Source organism: Anomaloglossus baeobatrachus, chromosome 8, assembly GCF_048569485.1.
Source record: "Anomaloglossus baeobatrachus isolate aAnoBae1 chromosome 8, aAnoBae1.hap1, whole genome shotgun sequence".
Classification (NCBI taxonomy): Eukaryota; Metazoa; Chordata; class Amphibia; order Anura; family Aromobatidae; genus Anomaloglossus; species Anomaloglossus baeobatrachus.
In genome coordinates this window covers 73,512,267-73,534,287 of record NC_134360.1, presented here as the reverse complement: position 1 = coordinate 73,534,287, position 22,021 = coordinate 73,512,267, and the positions used below count along the sequence as shown (strand labels likewise).

The following is a 22,021-nucleotide window of genomic DNA, read 5'->3' as shown; positions in this document are numbered from 1 at the left end:
CCGTCCTGGGTGATCCTCACCACGGATGCCAGTCTATCCGGCTGGGGAGCGGTATGTCTCCACCACAGAGCGCAGGGCACTTGGACTCCGTCCGAGTCAGCCCTTTCAATCAATGTGCTGGAAACCAGAGCCGTGCTTCTAGCTCTTCTAGCTTTTCACCACCTGTTGGTGGGCAAGCACATCCGAGTCCAGTCAGACAACGCGACAGCGGTTGCCTACATCAATCACCAAGGCGGGACACGCAGCCGCCTGGCAATGTTGGAGGTACAACGCATACTTCAATGGGTGGAGGACTCCAAGTCCACCATATCCGCAGTCCACATCCCAGGCGTGGAAAACTGGGAGGCAGATTATCTCAGCCGTCAAACCGTGGACGGTGGCGAGTGGTCCCTGCACCCGGCAGTGTTTCAGTCAATTTGCCGCAAATGGGGCACTCTGGACGTGGACCTAATGGCATCCCGTCACAACAACAAAGTTCCTGTTGACGTGGCTCGCTCCCACGATCCTCAGGCATTCGCCGCGGACGCTCTGGTTCAAGACTGGTCCCAGTTTCGTCTGTCCTACGTGTTTCCCCCTCTAGCTCTCTTGCCCAGAGTCCTGCGCAAGATCAGAATGGAGGGCCGTCGAGTCATCCTCATTGCACCGGACTGGCCCAGGCGAGCTTGGTATCCAGACCTGCTCCATCTGTCCGTAGAGATGCCGTGGCATCTCCCGGACCGTCCAGACCTTCTCTCGCAAGGTCTGTTTTTCCGCCTGAATTCTGCGGCTTTCAAAATGACGGCGTGGCTTTTGAGTCCTGGATTTTGACGGCTTCTGGTATTCCTCCTGAAGTCATCTCCACTATGACTCGGGCCCGTAAGTCTTCCTCCGCTAAGATCTATCACAGGAATTTTCCTATCCTGGTTTCGCTCTACCGGCCATCCTCCTTGGCCTTTCTCCTTGCCGACCCTTCTGTCTTTTCTACAGTCCGGTCTGCAGCTAGGTCTGTCCCTCAACTCTCTCAAGGGACAAGTCTCAGCTCTGTCTGTTCTGTTCCAGCGGCGTCTCGCTCGGCTGGCTCAGGTCCGCACCTTCATGCAGGGCGCGTCTCGCATCATTCCACCTTACCGGCGGCCCTTGGATCCCTGGGACCTTAATTTGGTTCTCACGGTTTTGCAGAAACCCCCCGTTGAGCCTCTTAGGGAAGTTTCCTTGTATCGTCTTTCACAGAAAGTGGCCTTTCTGGTGGCCATTACTTCCCTCAGGAGAGTCTCTGATTTGGCTGCGCTCTCTTCGGAGTCACCTTTTTTGGTTTTTCATCAAGACAAGGTGGTTCTCCGTCCGACTCCGGACTTTCTCCCTAAGGTGGTTTCTCCTTTCCACCTTAACCAGGACATTACCCTACCTTCCTTTTGTCCGGCTCCTGTTCATCGTTTTGAAAAAGCGCTGCATACTCTGGATCTGGTGCGTGCTCTCCGGATCTATGTGTCTCGCACCGCTGCACTTAGGCGATGCACTTCTCTTTTTGTGCTAACCACAGGTCGGCGCAAGGGTCTCTCTGCTTCTAAGCCGACCTTAGCCCGTTGGATTAGATCGACCATTTCGGACGCCTACCAGAGTACTCAGGTGCCTCCCCCGCTGGGGATCAAGGCACATTTGACCAGAGCTGTCGGTGCCTCTTGGGCTTTTAGGCACCAGGCTACGGCTCAACAAGTCTGTCAGGCTGCCACTTGGACTAGCCTGCATACCTTTTCGAAGCACTACCAAGTGCATGCTCATGCTTCGGCAGATGCGAGCTTGGGCAGACGCATCCTTCAGGCGGCTGTCGCCCATTGGTGAAGTTAGGTTCTGCCTTCTTCTTAGTTTATTCTGTTTATTTCCCACCCACGGACTGCTTTGGAACGTCCCATGGTCTGGGTCTCCCAAAGGAACGATAAAGAAAAAGAGAATTTTGTTTACTTACCGTAAATTCTTTTTCTTATAGTTCCGTATTGGGAGACCCAGCACCCTCCCTGTTGTCTGTTGGCAATTTTTTCTTGTTCCGCGTGTTCTCACCGGCTGTTGTCGTGGACAGAGTCTCCGGTTGTTCCGGCTCTTGCTCTGTTCTACTTGTGGGTGGCTATTCTCCTTCAGCTTTTGCACTAAACTGGCTAGATTTGGTCATCCAGGGGGTGTATATGCTCGGAGGGAGGAGCTACACTTATAGTTCCCAATACGGAACTATAAGAAAAAGAATTTACGGTAAGTAACAAAATTCTCTTTTTTCACCTCCAAAAGCAGCAAAAAAAAAACCCAGCTGCGTTTTTGCCTTTTCTCATTGCTTTCAAGCAAAAACACTGAACGAATTGACACACTACTTCTTCCAAAAACACAGCAGTTTTCCATTTGTCAGGAAAAAACAAATCAAGTGTGTGTCTGTGTTTGGGATGTCTGAAATCTCATAGCTTTTGCTGGTATTGTAAAAAGCAGATTTGTATACTGCAGATTGATGAATTTCTTCATCGTTCCTATGGGAGACCCAGACCATGGGTGTATAGCTTCTGCCTCCGGAGGACACACAAAGTACTACACTAAAAAGTGTAGCTCCTCCCTCTGAGCATATACACCCCCTGGATAACCAAATATAGCCAGTTCAATGCTTTGTGTTCAGGAGGCACACATCCACACATGCATTCTCATCTGATTTTTGATTTTTGGAAAGAGTTTGAAGAAAAGCGGGTCCAAGCCTGGACCCCCGGCATGTCCCTTCTCACCCCACTGTGTCGGCGGTGTTGTTAAGGTTGATTTCAGGGCTGGAGCCTTACATGCCGCGCTCCTTCACCATCCCTCGGGCTCTGGCTTGAAGTGGGAGCCAGCACGGTTCTCACTGCCTTGCAGGAGACCGATCTCCATCCGCAGCCCTTTCAGGATCCTGCCGGACGGAGCACTCATCCCTCAGGGACATGGCCCTGCGTCTCACAAGCTAAGTATCTGAGACGTTATTGTCGGGGGGTCCCTTGTACTTTATTGTTGGGGACAGTGTGCTGTTTACCTTTTGTGACATTTCCGGCCGGTTCTCTGGTTTTCACCTGAGAACCGCGCCGAGGGTGCCTGCGCGCCGGCCGCATTGTTAAATTTAGGCCCCGGCTTCGCCTGAGGCCTAGTTTCGTTTTCACTGCCCCTGCATGTCAGTCATGCAGAGGGACAGTTCGGCTCCGCCCACCGGCCGTTCGGCACAGGGGAGGGACACTCCTCTCTGAGGAGATGTTTCCCTCCCCTGTATATCTCCTTGGCCCTCTGGATCCCGCTCTTAGAGTAGGCCCCGCCCCCTCTCCTCGCTCCGGCGCCATTTTATCAGCGTTCTCACTCCGATCGGCGCTGGCTGCAGCATCTCCCTGGGGGTCCGGGCTGTGGGATCTGGAGGGCACACAAACGGTCGGGTAAGCCACAACCTCCGGTTGTGGACCTGTTTATACAGTCTCTGGGGGTCATTCTGGCTCAGAGCCCCCACTTCAGCAGCATGTCTCACACTAGGAGCAAGGCTGCAAGGCTGTACTCAATATGCACTGCATGTAAGCTCGTACCGCCTGAACCGAGCACATATCCACATTGTGATGCCTGCTCTAACATGGTGGTGCCTCAGCCTGGAGTCTCCCCAGTGGTCCCTCCGGCTGCTCCGGCCCCCGGTGGCTGAACCCCCGGCTTGGGTAGAATCCTTCTCTAGGTCAATCTCCCAGTCATTTGCCGACTCCATGGGAGAGTTGTCCCGGACTCTGCTGAGCATGCATCAGCCCCCTTCTCAGGGCGCCTCTGCTGCTACGGCTCGCTCTGCAGAGCTCAGAGGATTCTTCATCTGGTCCAAGACCCCGTCCTCCTAAAAGGAGACGCAGGGTCCCCTCTCCTTCCTCGTCCCGCGGCTCTGATTCACGAGCTGACTCGCAGAACGAGGAGGATGTCTTTACTGGGGGCTCGGACGCTACCTCCATGTGCCCCATTGATCTGACCGAGGGTGACGCAGATGTTAGTGATTTGATTGCGTCCATTAATTCTGTACTGGACCTCAATCCGCCAGTATCAGAGGAGCAACCCTCTCTGGCAGAAAAGCACCAGTTTACCTTGCCTAAGAGAACAAGGAGTGTGTTCTTTAACCACTCCAGTTTTCAGGCCACTGTGACCAAGCCCAGGGCCTGTCCTGACAAACGCTTCCCAAAGCGTGGTTCTGATGACCGTTTTCCTTTTCCACCAGAGGTGGTCGAGTGGGCTCACTCACCAAAGGTAGACCCCCCCCCCCCCGTGTCTAGAATCTCAGCCCGGACAGTTGTATCAGTGGCTGATGGCACCTCACTTAAGGATCCCACTGACCGCCAGGTTGACCTTCTGGCCAAATCTGTATATGAGGCGGCAGGGGCCTCGTTCTCCCCATCTTTTGCAGCAGTGTGGGCTCTCAAGGCCATCTCTGCTTCTCTAGAGGAGATGCATTTCCTCACCAGGGACTCTATGCCTGAAATGGTTGCCTTAACTTCCCAGGCTTTAGCCTTTTCATCCTACGCCATGTCTGCCATGCTGGAGGCTTCTCACCGCACTGCGGTGGCTTCGGCTAATTCCCTCGCTATCCGCAGGATCTTGTGGCTTCGAGAGTGGAAGGCAGACGCTTCTTCAAAGAAGTACCTTGCTGGGCTCCCATTTGCTGGGTCCAGGCTGTTCGGTGAACAACTGGATGAGATTATTAAGGAAGCTACTGGCGGGAAGAGTACTTCCTTGCCACAGACTAAAACCAGGAAACCTGTCCAAGGCAGGAACCAGTCGAGGTTTCGTTCCTCCAACTGGTCGTCCTCTAAGCCCTCGGCCTCGTCCACTAACTCAGCCAAGGACCAAAAGCCCAACTGGCGCACGAAGCCAAGGCAGCCTCCTCTTGACTATCTGGCCGCGCCAGCAACGTCCTTGGTCGGTGGCAGGCTCTCCCACTTTGGCGACGTGTGGTTTCAACACGTCTCCGATCAGTGGGTGCGGGATATCATCTCCCACGGCTACAGGATAGAATTCTCTTCCAGCCCGCCAAACAGATTTTTTTCTGTCAACTCCCCCCTGCTCCAAGGCCGCCGCCTTCTCTCAGGCCGTGGCATCCTTGCAGGCCAACGGAGTAATTGTACCGGTTCCCGCCCGGGAACGGTTCAGAGGTTTCTACTCCAATCTCTTCCTAGTCCCCAAAAAGGACGGTTCCTTCCGGCCCATCCTGGATCTCAAGCTCGTCAACAAGCATGTTCAGGTGCGGCATTTTCGCATGGAGTCTCTGCGATCAGTCATTGCCTCAATGACCCAAGGAGATTTCCTAGCATCCATCGACATCAGAGATGCCTATCTGCTTGTGCCAATTGCAATTTCACACCAGCGTTGGCTACGTTTTGCAATCGGAGAGGAACATTTCCAATTCGTGGCTCTCCCCTTCGGGTTAGCCACGGCCCCTCGAGTATTCACCAAGGTCATGGCAGCAGTGGTTGCGGTTCTGCACCTCCAGGGGTTGGCAGTGATTCCTTACCTGGACGACCTTCTAGTCAAGGCTTCATCCAGTGCAGACTGTCAGCGGAGTGTCTCGCTCACTCTCGCCACTCTTGTTCAATTCGGGTGGCTTGTCAATCTGCCCAAGTCCACTCTGACTCCGACGCAAAAACTCACGTACCTAGGGATGCAATTCGAGACTCTGCTGGCACTTGTCAAGCTGCCCTTAGTCAAACAGCAGTCCCTCCATCTGGCGGTGCGCTCTTTGCTGAGGCCCCGCCGTCATTCCATCAGGGACCTAATGCAGGTGCTGGGTCAGATGGTGGCGTCAATGGAAGCGGTTCCCTTTGCCCAGTTCCATCTGCGTCCTCTGCAGCTGGACATTCTCCGCTGTTGGCACAAGCGGACTTCTTCCTTGCACAGGTTGGTGGCTCTGTCGCCACAGACCAGGGGCTCTCTTCAGTGGTGGCTTCGGCCCCTCTCTCTGTCTCAGGGACGCTCCTTCCTGGCCCCGTCCTGGGTGATCCTCACCACGGATGCCAGTCTATCCGGCTGGGGAGCAGTATATCTCCACCACCGAGCACAGGGCACTTGGACTCCGTCCGAATCAGCCCTCTCGATCAATGTGCTGGAAATCAGAGCTGTGCTTCTAGCTCTCGTAGCCTTTCACCACCTGTTGGCGGGCAAGCACATTCGAGTCCAGTCAGACAACGCGACAGCGGTTGCCTACATCAATCACCAGGGCGGAACTCGCAGCCGCCTGGCAATGTTGGAGGTTCAACGCATCCTTCAGTGGACGGAGGACTCCAAGTCCACCATATCCGCAGTCTACATCCCAGGCGTAGAAAACTGGGAGGCAGATTATCCCAGCCGTCAAACCGTGGACAGCGGCGAGTGGGCTCTGCATCCGGCAGTGTTTCGGTCAATCTGCCGCAAGTGGGGCACTCCGGAAGTGGATCTAATGGCATCCCGGCACAACAACAAGGTCCCGGTTTACGTGGCTCGCTCCCACGATCCTCTAGCCTTTGCAGCGGACGCGCTGGTTCAAGATTGGTCGCAGTTTCGTCTGTCTTATGTGTTTCCCCCTCTAGCTCTCTTGCCCAGAGCCCTGCGCAAGATCAGAATGGAGGGCCGTCGGGTCATCCTCATTGCTCCAGACTGGCCCAGGCGAGCTTGGTACCCAGACCTGCTCCATCTGTCCGTAGAGGTGCCGTGGCATCTCCCGGACCGCCCAGACCTTTTCTCACAAGGTTCTTTTTTCCGCCAGAATTCTGCGGCTCTCAGATTGACGGCGTGGCTCTTTAGTCCTGGATCTTGACGACTTCTGGCATTCCTCCTGAAGTCATCTCCACTATGACTCGGGCTTGGAAGTCTTCCTCGGCCAAAATTTATCACAGGACTTGGAGAATTTTCCTGTTTTGGTGTCGTTCTTCCGGCCATGCTCCTTGGCCTTTTTCCTTGCCGACCATCCTGTCCTTTCTACAGTCCGGTCTGCAGCTAGGACTATCCCTCAATTCCCTCAAGGGACAGGTCTCTGCTCTGTCAGTGTTGTTCCAGCGGCGTATCGCCCGGCTGGCTCAGGTGCGCACCTTTATGCAGGGCGCATCTCACATCATTCCGCCTTACCGGCGGCCTTTGGATCCCTGGGACCTTAATCTGGTCCTCACGGCCTTGCAGAAACCCCCCTTTGAGCCTCTTAGGGAGGTTTCTTTGTTTCGTCTTTCACAGAAAGTGGTCTTTCTAGTGGCCATAACTTCCCTCAGGAGAGTTTCTGATTTAGCTGCGCTCTCTTCGGAGTCACCTTTTTTGGTTTTTCATCAAGACAAGGTGGTTCTCCGTCCGACTCCGGACTTTCTCCCTAAGGTGGTATCTCCTTTCCGCCTTAACCAGGACATTTCCTTGCCTTCCTTTTGTCCGGCTCCTGTTCATCGCTTTGAAAAAGCGTTGCATAATTTAGATCTGGTGCGGGCGCTCCGGATCTATGTGTCACGCACCGCTGTTCTTAGGCGATGCACCTCTCTTTTTGTGCTGACCACAGGTCGGCGTAAGGGCCTCTCGGCTTCTAAACCGACCCTAGCTCGTTGGATTAGGTCGGCCATTTCTGATGCCTACCAGTGTCCTCAAGTGCCTCCCCCGCCGGGTATCAAGGCACACTCGACCAGAGCTGTCGGTGCCTCTTGGGCTTTCAGGCACCAGGCTACGGCTCAGCAGGTCTGTCAGGCTGCCACTTGGTCTAGTCTGCACACCTTTTCGAAGCACTACCAAGTGCATGCTCATGCTTCGGCAGATGCGAGCTTGGGCAGACGCATCCTTCAGGCGGCTGTCGCCCATTTGTGAAGTTAGGTTTCGCCTACTTCTCAGTTTTCTGTTTTTCCCACCCATGGACTGCTTTGAGACGTCCCATGGTCTGGGTCTCCCATAGGAACGATAAAGAAAAAGAGAATTTTGTTTACTTACCGTAAATTCTTTTTCTTATAGTTCCGTAATGGGAGACCCAGCACCCTCCCTGTTGGCAGTTTCTTGTTCCGCGTGTTATCACCGGCTGTTGTTGTAGACAGAGGCTCCAGTTGTTCCGGTTTTTGCTCTATCTCTACTTGTGGGTGGCTATTCTCCTTCAGCTTTTGCACTAAACTGGCTATATTTGGTTATCCAGGGGGTGTATATGCTCAGAGGGAGGAGCTACACTTTTTAGTGTAGTACTTTGTGTGTCCTCCGGAGGCAGAAGCTATACACCCATGGTCTGGGTCTCCCATTACGGAACTATAAGAAAAAGAATTTACGGTAAGTAAACAAAATTCTCTTTTTTGTTGCTGTGTAATATGCTCACTGTCAGGATTCCCCTGTGTTGCTAGCTCGAGTGGTTGTCACGTGATTGCAGAGATGTGAATTTCAGACTAACGGTCATGTGCCCACTAGCTGCTCAACCGTAGCTTTCAATAAAACATTGAGGGAAGTAGAAAAAAGTTGCTAATCAGCTTGTGAATGCTAGTTTACAAATCATGTACTTGTGATCACATGACCGCCTGTTTGATCTGGCAACAATGGAATTCTGACAGTGAGTATGTTACGCACCAATAAGATTTAGCAATCTGCAGTGTGATAAGTGGCACTTAAGAAAAATTAGATCCAGCTACCAAAACCGCCTTTTAAAATGTCAACTCTCGGTCGTTTTTTGTTTCCTGTGTTATTGTTTGTGAAGCAGATGTGTGATTCGGCATTAAATGTCTTTTCGTATTTCTGTTGACAGGTTAGACCCCTTTCACAATCAGTTTTTTGCCATGAGTCACAGTTTTCTCGACTGATTGACGGATCCATCACAGATTGTGGCAAAACTAATGCAACGGATCCGACTAGCTGGGGGCTAAATAATAATTAGCGCATGCTCAGTTAAAAAAAAAACACATTGCGTTGCTGGATTCCGTCATTTGACGGATGACAACGGATCCTGTGCCCATAGGCTTTCATTCTACCAAACAATGGACGGCGATGGCCTGTCCGTTTGTTCGATGCACACAAAAAACGTTACTGTGGCAGTCGTCTCCGTCCGACGGACAAACATTTTTCGACGGATTCGTCGAATGAGAGATGAAACGTGAGGCCATCACATCGCTAATACAAGTCAATGATAAAAAACTGATCCAGTGGTATACGTTGCTGGATCTGTTTTTTATTTTATTTTTTTTCAAAATTCAACAGATTGTGACTGATGTCAAAAAAACTGATGTGTGAAAGGGGCCTAATAGAGGTGATCGGAAACCATTGGTGTACGCTGCTGACACTTAGGTGGTGTGCCCACGGGACTCTGTACCCGCGGAAAACCTGCGGATTTATCTGGATTTTCTAGATAAATCCGCAAATTTAAGCAAGTACAGACACTCCCCATGTTATCCTATGGGACATGGGGAGTGTCTGTGTCCATGCTGCGGCATGTGCGGCTGCGGATGTCCCGCAGCCGCATGTAACTGCATGTCAATTATTCCTGCAGAATTACCTGCGGAAATCCCGGCCCTCCACTATGGAGATAGAGGCCAGGACTTCCGCAGGTAAGTCGCATGAATGTCCACAGGTTTACCGCAGATATTTCGCTGGAATCCCGCAGCTATGGATGGCTGCGGATTCTGGGGAGCTGCTGCCGGAAACCCGCGGATATGCCTGCGGATATATCCGCACGTGTCAGCTCCCATGGGCACATAGCCTAAGAATTACAAGAGTTAAAATATTATATGGCCAGTACGGAGTTGGTGTAGCTACCTCAATTAAAGGCGATCTATATATTTTATGTGCAGGCTGTATATAAGTCTCTGTATACATTGGCATCAAATGCATTGCAGTAGTAATCACCGGGGTCTGATCAATAACTTCAACCATTGCAAAGATGCGCACAATGCTCTGTGCCCCTCCGGCTCCGCACTATCAGAGCGGGTAGAAGTTATTTCTAGATCTTGGGTTAGATTGATCAGACCTCCCATCTTTGGATAATTATTGCCACAAGTGTCTATAATTGCCATTGCTCTAGAACTACAGAATATGTTAATGGTTATACATTTACAGCTTTACTCTGCTTTTTAGGATTCGCAAACTGGAAAAAAGAGCCAACACATTGTGTTTGACTCTGAATCCGAGGAGGAAAGCGAGAAGGAAGACGCGAGTACAAGCAACGTAGACAATGGCAAAGTAGGTTCCCTGAGATGAATTGTGAGTCACATGGACTAGTATCATATTAGTGACTTGACAATGTGTTGGTGTTTTCAAAAAGTCAATACAATTCCAGCATCTGACGATAGCAGTGACAGTTCTGGAATTTTATCGAACATTTTTGGATTTGCAACCATTTCCTGTGATGGAGCTTCCATGCACTGGACTGGATCATAACTCCATGACTACTCTAATGCATAAGCGCTGTACCCTCCTCCTCTGTATCCTCCCCCACTTCTTTCTTTTTTGCTTATCCAGTTGTGTTTTTTTGCCCGGATTCATAAGGACTTTTTACAAAAAACAGAACATAATGTTAAGTAAAATACATGGAAAATCATTCTTTATGCATTCATTATTTTTTTTTAATTACATAGCAAACTAAATATGTCAAAGCTAAACTCTTTGACAGCAGTGGTGAAGATTCAGATGACGAAGAAGAGAAAGATGACGAGAGATTTGAAATAAAGGCTCAGTATGAAGGGCGATCTGGTGAGAAGGTCAGTGTCGCCTCCTTTCTTGGTCTGGGATACGCAAGATGTTCTGTAATGTTGTGTTTATTTGCATAAGTCTGTCCTGATCTATTACACTTTTTATTCTTTTGTATGGTTACGCAGCTCATGGCGTTGCAGTCCCGATTTGGAACCGATGATCGGTTTAAAATGGACGCACGATTTTTAGAAGACAGTAGCGAGGGTGAGGAAGACACTGGTAAGAACAACTAACGACTTCACTTAAAGACCAGACAAATTATGACATTCAAAGTTTTGTTACCGCTCTGATCTTGCGCGTCAGATTCCTGATTTTGTGGCCTGATCAGAAATTCAGTTTGATACCGCCGGACTCACAGAAATCGACTTTATCAAAAGTCTTCCTGTGAGGATTTTGTAAACCTCATGGTCCAGACGAATTTGTACGCCGAACTATTTGCTTCTGCCAGGACACATTGAGGCCATTCTCAAATGTTTGCAGTACAATGATAATGCATATTGTCAAACCCTGAGGTGACCCCCACCTTTTACTTTTCAAACCTGGGATGATCATTGATCCCTTCAGCAACAAATTTGCTGAGGTTTACATTCTGCAAATGAACATCTATGTGGATGAGTCCTTAACGGGAACCTGTCAGGTCCAATATGCACCTAGAACCACAAGCAGTTCTGGGTGCATATTGCTAATCCCTGCCTAACCGTCTCTGTATCTGGTAGCACAGATAGAGATCTTTAGAAAAAGTATTTATAAAGATCTTATATCGTATACTAATTAGCGAGGGGACTAGTCCCAAAGGCATTAGTTCCCCTGGCTAGTCGGCTCCTTTAGCATGTTAGTACACCCCTGTGGGTGTTCTAACATGCTGTGCAGCGTCAGAGGATGATCTCAGCTCTCCGCTGCCATCGCGTCCGACACTGGATTTCGTCTCCGTGTGCATGATCCCGGAGTTTGGGTCATGCGCACTATGAAGCCGGGTGTACGCGTCCTGGCTCTAAGCTGAAGTAGTGCGCATGACTGAAACTCTGGGGCCATGTGCACTGAGCCGAAATCCAGCGTCGAGCGGCTATGGCAGCAGAGAGGTGACTGAGATCATTCTGTGACGCTGTACATTAATTAGCATGATAGTACACACACAGGGACCCACAGGGGCGTACTGACATGCTAATGGGGGCAAGTAGGCAGGAGAACTAACACCCAGGGGACTAGTCCCTGTGATCATCACCATACGATATAAGATCTTTAGAAATACTTTTTCTAAAGATCTCTTTATCTATGCTAGTGTATACAGGGAGAGTAAAGGCCCCGTCACACACAGAGATAAATCTTTGGCAGATCTGTGGTTGCAGTGAAATCATGGACATATTGTTCCATTTGTACACAGCCACAAACCTGGCACTGATTGTCCACAATTTCACTGCAACCACAGATCTGCCGCAGATATATCTGTGTGTGATAGGGCCTTTAGGCAGGGATCAGGAATATGCACCCAGATCTGCTCGTGGTTCTGGGTGTATATTGGACCTGACAGGTTCCCTTTAATACATTTCAAGGAAAGGCTGAAATTCCAGCAGTACTTGCCCAGTAAGAGAGTCAGATATGGAATTAGGCGATACAAGATGTGTGAGGATACCTCAGGGTACACCCACAGATTTGGGGTTTATGAAGGAAAAAACACCCAGATTGAATGCCACAATTTACCCCAACCTGGGAGTGAGTGGGAAATCCGTGTAGGATTTGATGCACTCACTGCTGAATCAAGGTTATCACCTCCTATGTAGATAACACCAGCATCCCACTGTTAAAGTCCTTCTCTGCCAGAGCTACCGCAGCGAGTGATACTTCGCGGAAAAAACACACAGGCCTCCCTAAGACGCTAATCGGGGCAGCTGCTCAAATACTGAGAGCAGAGTCCAATGTAGCGATAATATGCTTGTAGCCAAGAACAAGAGGGATGTCCCCACCACTGTCCGAGGTACCACTACACAGGTCCCCAAGACATTCTTGCTGATTGGCAGAAATAATAAAGCAAATCTAAACTATAGATATGTTATACAGTTGCATCCTTTACTGCCTTTCATAAAGGTGTTTTAGCCTGGTTTAATCAAAGAAATAAATGAAAAAAAAAAACAACAAAAAATGACATGAAGACTTCCCTCCCCCCCCCTCTCCCCCTTTAATTTTGGTATCCAGCAAAGGTAAAGCAGATACCTGCGTGCTGATATTGTCAGGCTGGGAAGGTCCATGGTCTTTGGTCCCTTCCTAAACATATCAGCCGGCAGCAGATGCACCAATTCTGATACTTCTCCTCTGCTCTTTACAATTGCCATGGTGCGGTGGCAATCGGGGTCATTGTAGTTGGGGTTGATGACAGCAGTGTGTAGTGTTAGCTGACATCAAGCAAAGGCATTAGTAATGGAGAGGTGTCTTATCAGACACCCCCATTACTTACCCAGTAAGTTTTTTTAAAAAAAAACAAAACACGTACCACTTTATTATATAAAAAAACAAACTTTCTGACAGACCAAAGAATCTGATATAGTCCAGGAAAGGAAACCTGAAAGACATAAGAGAAAGGAAAAAGCGACTCCCTCATTCACCAATTTATTTGAAAGCAAAGTTTTCAGATCCAACGCAGTCCAGCGGTTCCCTCGACTTTCCTCGATTGCATAAATCAAAGGCTATAAAGTCTCAGAACGAGGCAAGTGTGTAATACGTAGGGCTGTCCATAGCTTTGAGCAGCAGCCACTTCGATACACACTGTACTCCACGATACCCGTTGAGCAGTGATGTTCCTGATGTCACCGTTCATCAGTCTCTCATTCTCTTTACAGTGCACTCTTTTGCCAGATTGTCACTTCTCATCAGAGCCAGCAAGGGAGTGCACTGTCACTGTGCACTGAGATTAATTTTGTGTAGTGACAAGAACTTCTTGAGGATGCCCAGAGTTAACTGACTCAGTAGATAGAGCAGGGACCAGAACAGCCCGAAATGAATGTCACTGATGACCACAGCTTCTGCCCCCCTGATGATGATTTGAGTATCCCAGCATGCAGTGAGGCTCTCAAATGTAGCATCATCACAGAGGTAGTATATATAAAAAAAAATTAAAAAAACCCTAAATAATAATAAAGCAGATGGTGTACCGAGAGAATATGGTCTTTTATAATGTACCTTAATTAAAAAGATTAGGATTATGAAATTTAAATAGAGATTTACCTTGAAAGTAAATTTTAATTTTCAGACCACCCTTTTAAGGCCGAGGCTACATAAGACAAGTAAAAACCATACAATTTCTCAAAAGATTGTGCTAAAAGGTAACTTTGGGCAAGAACTCAAACACCTGAATCAGAATTCAACAAAAGCCTGGTTGTAAGAAGCAACCATACAAAAGTATTGTGCCCAAGTAAACTAATTCTTGATTATTCATTATGTAAAATCAAATACAATTTCATACATTCAATATAAAAATGATTATACATAGCCGGTGCTACAATGACAAATAAGGGGATAGCACAGAGTCCACAGTCAGTGTATCAGGTAGGTACCAAATAAATTAATAGCTGCCTATATTATTAAGTGCTAAATATACTATGCCTAATTAGGGACAATATTAAAGAACCAAACAAATAAACAACTATCAATCATATAAGGTGCTAGTGCATTATGTGAAGGTACAAAGTAAGTAACTGTTACTTGTATATAAGTGCCCATACCTTGTGCCAAATAAAGTGAATAAAAAGGCAGACAATATAAATCCAGTTCCTGCTTACCTATCAAGACTGTGCTCTGTGCACCCCCCCTCGCCCCTACGTACGTTTCGCTTTTCTTTGTCATTGTAGCACCAGCTATGTATAATAATTTTTGTATTGAATGTATGAAATGTTATTTGATTTTACATAATGAATAATAAATATTTTAATTGGGCACAATACTTTTGTATGGTTGCTTCTCATACAACCAGGCTCTTGTACAAGACAAGTAAAAAAAAGGTTGTGCTCAGGATTGTGCATGGCAAAGATTTTTGTGTAGCTGGAAAATGTAAGTGCTTTTGTGGCTGCTGCGTATGGGAAAAAGAACCACAGCTTTCATCTACAATTAATGTTTTACTTCCATAAGCATAAAACATTTTAAGAACCCTCCTCATGTTTCCATGTAATTATAATACACTGTCTCCCACAGAACAACCACCGAAAATACTAGCGGATGATGAGGGTCATGGTCTGACAGCTGAAAAGAAGAAGAACATGGACATCTTACAAAGTGTCCTAAACATTAATGTGGCACCACAGCCAGCAAGCAAAAAGGCATCTAAAGCAAAGATATTTAAGTAAGAACATGTGTTGTCTGGTACTACTATACTATAGTTTCTTTATCGTTCCTATGGGAGACCCAGACCATGGGTGTATAGCTACTGCCTCCGGAGGACACACAAAGTTACTACACTCAAAACGTGTAGCTCCTCCCTCCTAGCATATACACCCCCTGCTAGCCAGTCCTAGCCAGTTTCATGCTTTGTGTCAGGAGGATCACACACACGCATGCATCCTTTTTTGATTTTTCATTTTTTCTAAAGATTTGGAAGAAAAGCGGGTCCACTGGACCCCCGGCATGTCCCTTCACACTCCCCTGGCGGCAGTGCTGTTAAGGTTGACTTCAGGGCAGAAATCCCTTCATGCCACGCTCCTTCACCATCCCTTATGGGCTCTGGCTTGAAGTTAGAGCCAACACGGTTCTCACTGCCTTGCAGGAGACCGGCCTCCATCCGCAGCCCTTTGGCAGGACCCTGCTGGACGGAGCACTGGACCCCCATCCCACCAGGGATTGGACCCTGCGTCTCAAAGCTAAGTATAGAGACGTTATTCAAGGGTCCTTCTACAATGTGGAGCTTTTATTGAGGGGACAGTGATTTATGTTGATAATGCTGTTTTTTTACAGTTTTTCCGGCCGGTTTCTCAGTTTTTACTGAGTACCGCGCCGATGATGCCTGATTTTCGGCCGCATGTATAACTCTAGGCCCCGGCTTCAGCCGCGGCCTAGTTTCGTTTTGTTCCCCTGCATGTTAGTCATGCAGGGGAACACTGCAGCGCCGCCCGCCGGCCGCTCTGCACAGGGGACGACACTCCGTTTTAGGACATGATTCCCTCCCCTGTACATGCCTTAGCCCTCCGATTCCCGCTCCTAGGTTAACCCCCGCCCTCCCCCCCTCACTCTGGCGCCATTTTCTCAGCGTTCTTAGTACGCTGATCGGCGCTGGCTGCTCTGCAGTGCAGAGGGAGTGGATATATGGCTGGGGGTCCAGGCTTGGAACCTGGGGGGGCACTCACAATAGCGGCCTGATAAGTCACAACCTCTGGTTGTGCACTTTTATACACGATCAGTGCATTCTGAGGGAGTTAATTCTTTATTATAGAACCTCCTCAGCAGCATGTCTCACACTAGGAGCAAAGCTCCAAGGCTGTACACTACATGTTCTGCATGTAAACTCATATTGCCTGAACCGGCACGGACCCACACTGTAATGGTCCTTATGTGGTGCCTCTGCCTGGAGTCTCCCCAGGCTGACCCCTGTCTCGGGTATTCTAGACATAGCCCCCCACCTCTGCAGCATGTCTCACAGAGCGAGGCTGCAGGCGGTTTTTAGTATCCACTGCTGGTAGTCTCAGGCTGTACCGAGCTCATCACCACTGTGGCCCCTCTGCTTGGAGGCTCATTCATGGTCCCTCCAGCCGCTCCGGTTTCGGTGGCTGACCCCTGGAGGAATCTTTTTCCAGGGGTCGGCCTGTCCCGGCATCTGCTGAGCATGCAGCCCCCTTCTCAGGGCGTTTTCTGCTCGCTCAGCAAACCTCACAGACCCCGTCCTCCTGACTGGGAGACGCAGGGTCCCCTATCCTCCCCGTCCCGCAGCTCTGATTACGAGCTGACTCACTGGACGAGGAAGATGTCTCTACCAGGGGCTCGGACGCTACTTTAGGTACTTTGATCCGTCCGTAGGTGACGCGGATGCGAATGATTGGATTGCGTCCATTATACTTGTATTGGACCTCCATCCGCCTGTATCAGGGGAGTATTCCCCGCTGGCAGAAAGGCATCAGTATACCTTTAACAAGACGAGGAGTGTGTTCCTTAACCACTCCAGTTTTCAGGCGTCCAAGCCCGCAGCCTGTGCTGCAGATCCCACAGCGGGGTGCTGCTGCCTGACTCCCCCTCCCATCAAAGGTGGTCAAGGAGTGTACTCATTTGCCAAGGGTGGCCACTCCGGTGTCTAGACTTTCAGCCCGGATAGTGGTATCAGTGGCTGACGGCACCTCTATAAGGATCCCACGGTACATTAATTTTGTACTGGACCTCAATCCGCCGGAGTTACCTTATCTGGGTGAACACAACATGTGTTCCTTAACCACTCCAGTTTTCAGGCCCCTGTGACCAGCCCAGGGTCCACTCTGACAGTCGCTTCCCATGAAGCGTGATTCTGAGGACTGTGTTTCCCCTGTCCACCAATAGTGGTCAAGAAGTGGGCTCATTCACCTCAGGTGGCTCAGCCCGGACCGTTATGTCGGTGGCTGACGGCTCCTCAGAGGAGATGCATTCCCTCACAGGGACTCTATGCCCAAAACGGTCGCCTGAACTTCCAGACTTCAGTGTTTTCATCCTCTGCCAGGTCTGCCATGCTGGACACCGCACGGCGGTGGTCTTCGCTACTTTCCTCGCTATCCGCAGGCTCCTGTGGCTTCGGAAATTGAAGACGGATGCCTCTATAGAGGTTCCTTGCTAGGCTCCCCTTTCGTGGGACCAGTCTCTTCGGAACCAACTGGATGAAATTTAGGAAGCTCTTGGCGGGGAGTGTTCTTCCTTGCCACAAACCTAAACCAGGGAACCTGTCCAGGGCAGGAATCAGTTGAGGTTTCGGTGGTTTCCGTTCATCCATCTGATCGTCCTCTAGCTCGGCCTAGGTTCATAGAACCAATTGGCTTGAAGCTGCGTCTTCAGAAGACCGCAGGAGATGCTGCCACTTAGTCAGCTTCCTCCGAGCTATCTAGCCACGCCAACCTCCTCCTAGTCGGTGGCAGGCTCTCTCCACTTGGCGACGTATGGTTCTAACACGTCTCCGTTCAGTGGGGGCGGGATTATATCTCCCATGGCTACAGGATGGAGTTCTGTCCACCCGCCAAACAGATTTTTTTCTGTTACCTCCTCCCGGCTCCAAGGCCGCCGCCTTCTCATAAGCCGTGGCATTTCTTGCAGGCCAATGGAGTAATTGTACCGAATCCCGACTGGGAACGGTTCTGAGATTTTTGTTTAAATCTATTTCTAGTCCCCGAAGAGGGCGGTGCCTTCCGACCTGGATCTTTAGCTTTTCAAGCATGGTCAGGTGTGGCGTTTTCACATGGAGTCTCGGTCTTGTTCCGTGTGTTTTTTTTCACCGGATCAATCAAGAACCCAAGGAGATTCCCTCGCAGCCTTCGGCATCAGAGATGCTTTTCTGCAACGGTCAATCGCAGTTTCACACCAGCGTTGACTGCGTTTTGCCATCAGAGTGGTCCAATTCGTGGCTCTTCCCTTGGGGTTGGCCACGGCCCCTCGAGTATTCTCATTGGGGCTGCTGTGATTAGGGTCCTGCACCCCTAGGGATTGACAGTGATCGTTTGCCCTAGACGGCCTTCTCAGGCCTTCATCCAGTGCAGACTCTTAGCAGAGTACTTCGCTTACTCTCGCCACTCTAACCTATTCGGGTGGCTTGTCATTCTGTTCAAGTCCACTCTGACTTCGAACCAGAGGTTCTCAAGGACGCAATTCGAGACTGTCGGCTCTTGTGAAGCCGCTCTTAGTCGATCAGTAGTCCCTCCGCTGGCGGTCGACGTCGTTCTATCAGACACCAAATACAGGTGCTGGTCAGACGGTGGCGTCAATGGAAGCGATTCCTTGCCCAGTTTCTCCTGTGCCCTCTGAGACTGGATGTTGTCCGCTGTACACGCGAACTCCCTCCTTCCACGGGGTGGTGGCTTGCCACTGACCTGGGGCTCGTTTTCAGGGGTGGTTTCGACCACTCTGTCTCAGGGACGCTCCTTCCTGGCCCCGTCCCAGGTGATTCTCACCAGGGTGCTGGTCTTTCCGCCTTGGGAGCATTATATCTCCACCGCGGAGCGCAGGGCGCTTGGACTCTGTCCGAATCAGCACTCTAGATCAATGGGCTAGAAATCAGAGCTGTATTCTAGCTCTCTAAGCCTTCACCATCTGTTGGCGGCTAGGCACATTCGAGTTCAGTCGGATAACGTTACAGCGTTTTCCTACATCAATTTCCAGACAGCCGCCTGGCAATCTTGGCGCCTCAACATTCTTCACTGGACAAGGGACTCCTAGTCCACCGTATCCGCAGCCCACATCCTAGATGTCAAAACTGCGGGCAGATTATTTCAGCTGTCCAATCCTCAGGTTTTGCGGTAGACACACTGGTTCATGTTTGATCCCAGCTTCGTCTCTACCTCTTGCCCAGAGCCCTGCACAAGATCAGGGAAGGGGGCCGTCGGGTCATTCTCTTACAGACTGACCCAGGCAGGCTTCGTATCCTGACCTGCTCCTTCTGTCCGTTGGATTGCCATGGCATCTTCCGGTCCGTCCAGACCTTTTCTCAGAAGGTCCGTTTTTTCCGTCAGAATTCTGGATTCTCAGATTGACGGCGTAGCTATTGAGTCCTGGATCTTGGCGACTTCTGGTATCCTTCCTGAAGTCATCTCCGCTATGACTCGAGCTCCAAGGTGTCCTTGGACCTTTTTAGCCTTGCCGACCCTCCTGTCCCTTCCACAGTCCGGTCTACAGCTAGGACTATCCCTCATTAAGGGACAGGTCTCCGTTCTGTCGGTATGTGCCAGCGGCGTATCGTCCGGCTGGCTCCGGTGCGCTCCTTTAAGGGCGCGTCTCACATCATTCCGCCTTTCCGGCGGTCTATGGAGCCCTGGGACCTTAATCCGGTCCTCCCGGTTCCCGGAAACCCCCCTTTGCGCTTCTTACGGAGGTTTCTTTGTTTCATCTTTCACAGAAAGTAGTCTTTCTAGTGGCTATAATTTCCTGCCAGGGAGTTCTGGCTGCACTCTCTCTGAGTCACCCCCTTTTTTGGTCTTTTGCATCAAGACAAGGTGGTCTCCGTCCGACTCCGGACTTTTTTCCCTAAGGTGGTTTCTGCTTCCACCTTATCCGGGGCAATTTTCCTGCCTTCCTTTCTTTGTCGCTCCATTGGGAGACCCAGACAATTGGGTGTATAGCTATTGCCTCTGGAGGCCACACAAAGTATTACACTTAAAAGTGTAAGGCCCCTCCCCTTCTGGCTATACACCCCCAGTGGGATCACTGGCTCACCAGTTTTGTGCTTTGTGCGAAGGAGGCAACACATCCACGCATAGCTCCACTTTTTAGTCAGCAGCAGCTGCTGACTATGTCGGATGGAAGAAAAGAGGACACATATTGTGTCCCCAGCATGCTCCCTTCTCACCCCACTGTATGTCGGAGGTGTTTGTAAGGTTGAGGTACCCATTGCGGGTACGGCGGCAGGAGCCCACATGCTGATTCCTTCCCCATCCCTTTTTACAGGGCTCTGGGTGAAGTGGGATTTACCGGTCTCCAGGCACTGAGACCGTGCTCCATCTACAGCCCCTGGAGAAGATGCTGGATGGAGCGGAGTACATCAGGGACATGGCCCTGCTTCCTCAAGGTACTCTGTGTCCCCGTGCATTTGGCGCTCACACCGCAGCATGCTGGGTGTTGTAGTGCGCCGGGGGACATCAGCGCTGCGGCGCCTGTGCCATGGCCTCATTCAGCTTCGCTGAAGCAGGCTCACTTATGGGAATTGGTCGCGCCGGCCGCTGGGACTGCGGCGCGGCTGGCACTTGTAGTGCGCCGGGGACTTCAGCGCGGCCTGCGCTTTTACGGCGGCCGCGCTGATAACTAGAGTCCCCGGCTTTTGCGGCCTGCTTCCGTTCGTTCCCGCCCCCAGACCTGCCAGTCAGGAGAGGGGCGGGACGCTGGCCACTTCCAGGAATCGGTCGCGCCGGCCGCTGGCAGCGGCGCGGCTGGCACTTGTGGTGCGCCGGGGACTTCAGCGCGGCCCGCGCTTTTACGGCGGCCGCGCTGATAACTAGAGTCCCCGGCTTTTGCGGCCTGCTTCCGTTCGTTCCCGCCCCCAGACCTGCCAGTCAGGAGAGGGGCGGGACGCTGGCCACTTCTATGAATCGGGCGCCGGCCGCTGGAACTGCGGCGCGGCTGGCACTTGTGGTGCGCCGGGGACTTCAGCGCGGCCCGCGCTTTTACGGCGGCCGCGCTGTTAACTCGAGTCCCCGGCTTCTGGGCCTAGTCTCCCTTCGTTACCGCCCACAGCCCTGACAGTCAGGGTAGGGGCGTGACGCTGCATAGAGCAGCGCTGAGAGCTGGAGTATGTTTTGCATACTCCACCCCTCTCACTGTGTGCACTGTGAATCCGGATTCCCGCACTTTCTCAGGCACGCCCACGGCTTCCTTCTCTACAAGGACGCCGGCAGCCATTAGTGTCAGTTTCTGTACGATACAGAGACAAGTGTGGAAGACCCTGGCATTCTGATAGTCACACAATCGCTGTAACAGGCGTTAAGCAGCACCTGTGGTGCTAACCCCACTAGTGCAGAAGTGCACTTATAGATATGCTTGTACTATATACATTGCACTGTTTGGTCGCACGTTGTATATACCCTCCTGGATTATGCGGAGGAGTTATCAGCATATTCTCTGGGTAAAACAAAGGTGCAGAACCACATGTTTTTCTATACAGCTGGTACAGCATGTACGGCTATACGGCCGGCAGGTTACATAGACTCCCATTGTATGCACTAATGGCCAGGGGATGAGGACGGTGTCTGCAGTATTTACTGACAGTTTTTCTGAGACTATGGCTATGATACTAGAAGCCTAGCAGTCCGGACATGTCTCTCACAATATGGGCACTGTTAAATCGTTGATCCATGGCCCCCCTCAGTGTGAATAACTAACAGCTCCGGGAATGTCACACGCATCCCAGAGTCACGGCTCTGCACGGACGTCAGTCCCAGACAGCCTAAGTAGGCTCGCTATGAGCGGCCTCGGTTTCATCAGGGTCCTAACAGAAGGACTCGCTGTGTAATGAGGCGGAAGTAGCGGCTCAGGATTCTGATCCTGAGACCGCTCTCAATCTGGATACACCTGATTGTGACGCCATAGTAAATAATCTTATAGCGTCCATCTATAGAATGTGGGTTATTTCTCACAGCTCCTCCAGTGGAGGAGTCAGCTTCACGTATTTTTCTGGACCACTCTGCCTTCAGAGAGGCAGTCCAGGAACACCACGCTTATCCAGATATGCGCTTCTCCAAACGGCTTAGGATAC

The 22,021-nt window shown here is 50.6% G+C and overlaps 1 protein-coding gene across 1 annotated transcript in view; it reads left to right on the top strand.

The window, feature by feature from the left end:
* The window catches only part of NOL8 (nucleolar protein 8), a 135,871-nt gene that overhangs the window by 51,389 nt on the left and 62,461 nt on the right, over positions 1–22,021 (top strand). The window contains exons 8-11 of the mRNA XM_075321792.1: positions 10,024–10,128; positions 10,524–10,646; positions 10,764–10,857; positions 14,818–14,965. Coding sequence (XP_075177907.1) covers positions 10,024–10,128; positions 10,524–10,646; positions 10,764–10,857; positions 14,818–14,965 — 470 coding nt within the window. The remainder of the gene's footprint in view (positions 1–10,023; positions 10,129–10,523; positions 10,647–10,763; positions 10,858–14,817; positions 14,966–22,021) is intronic.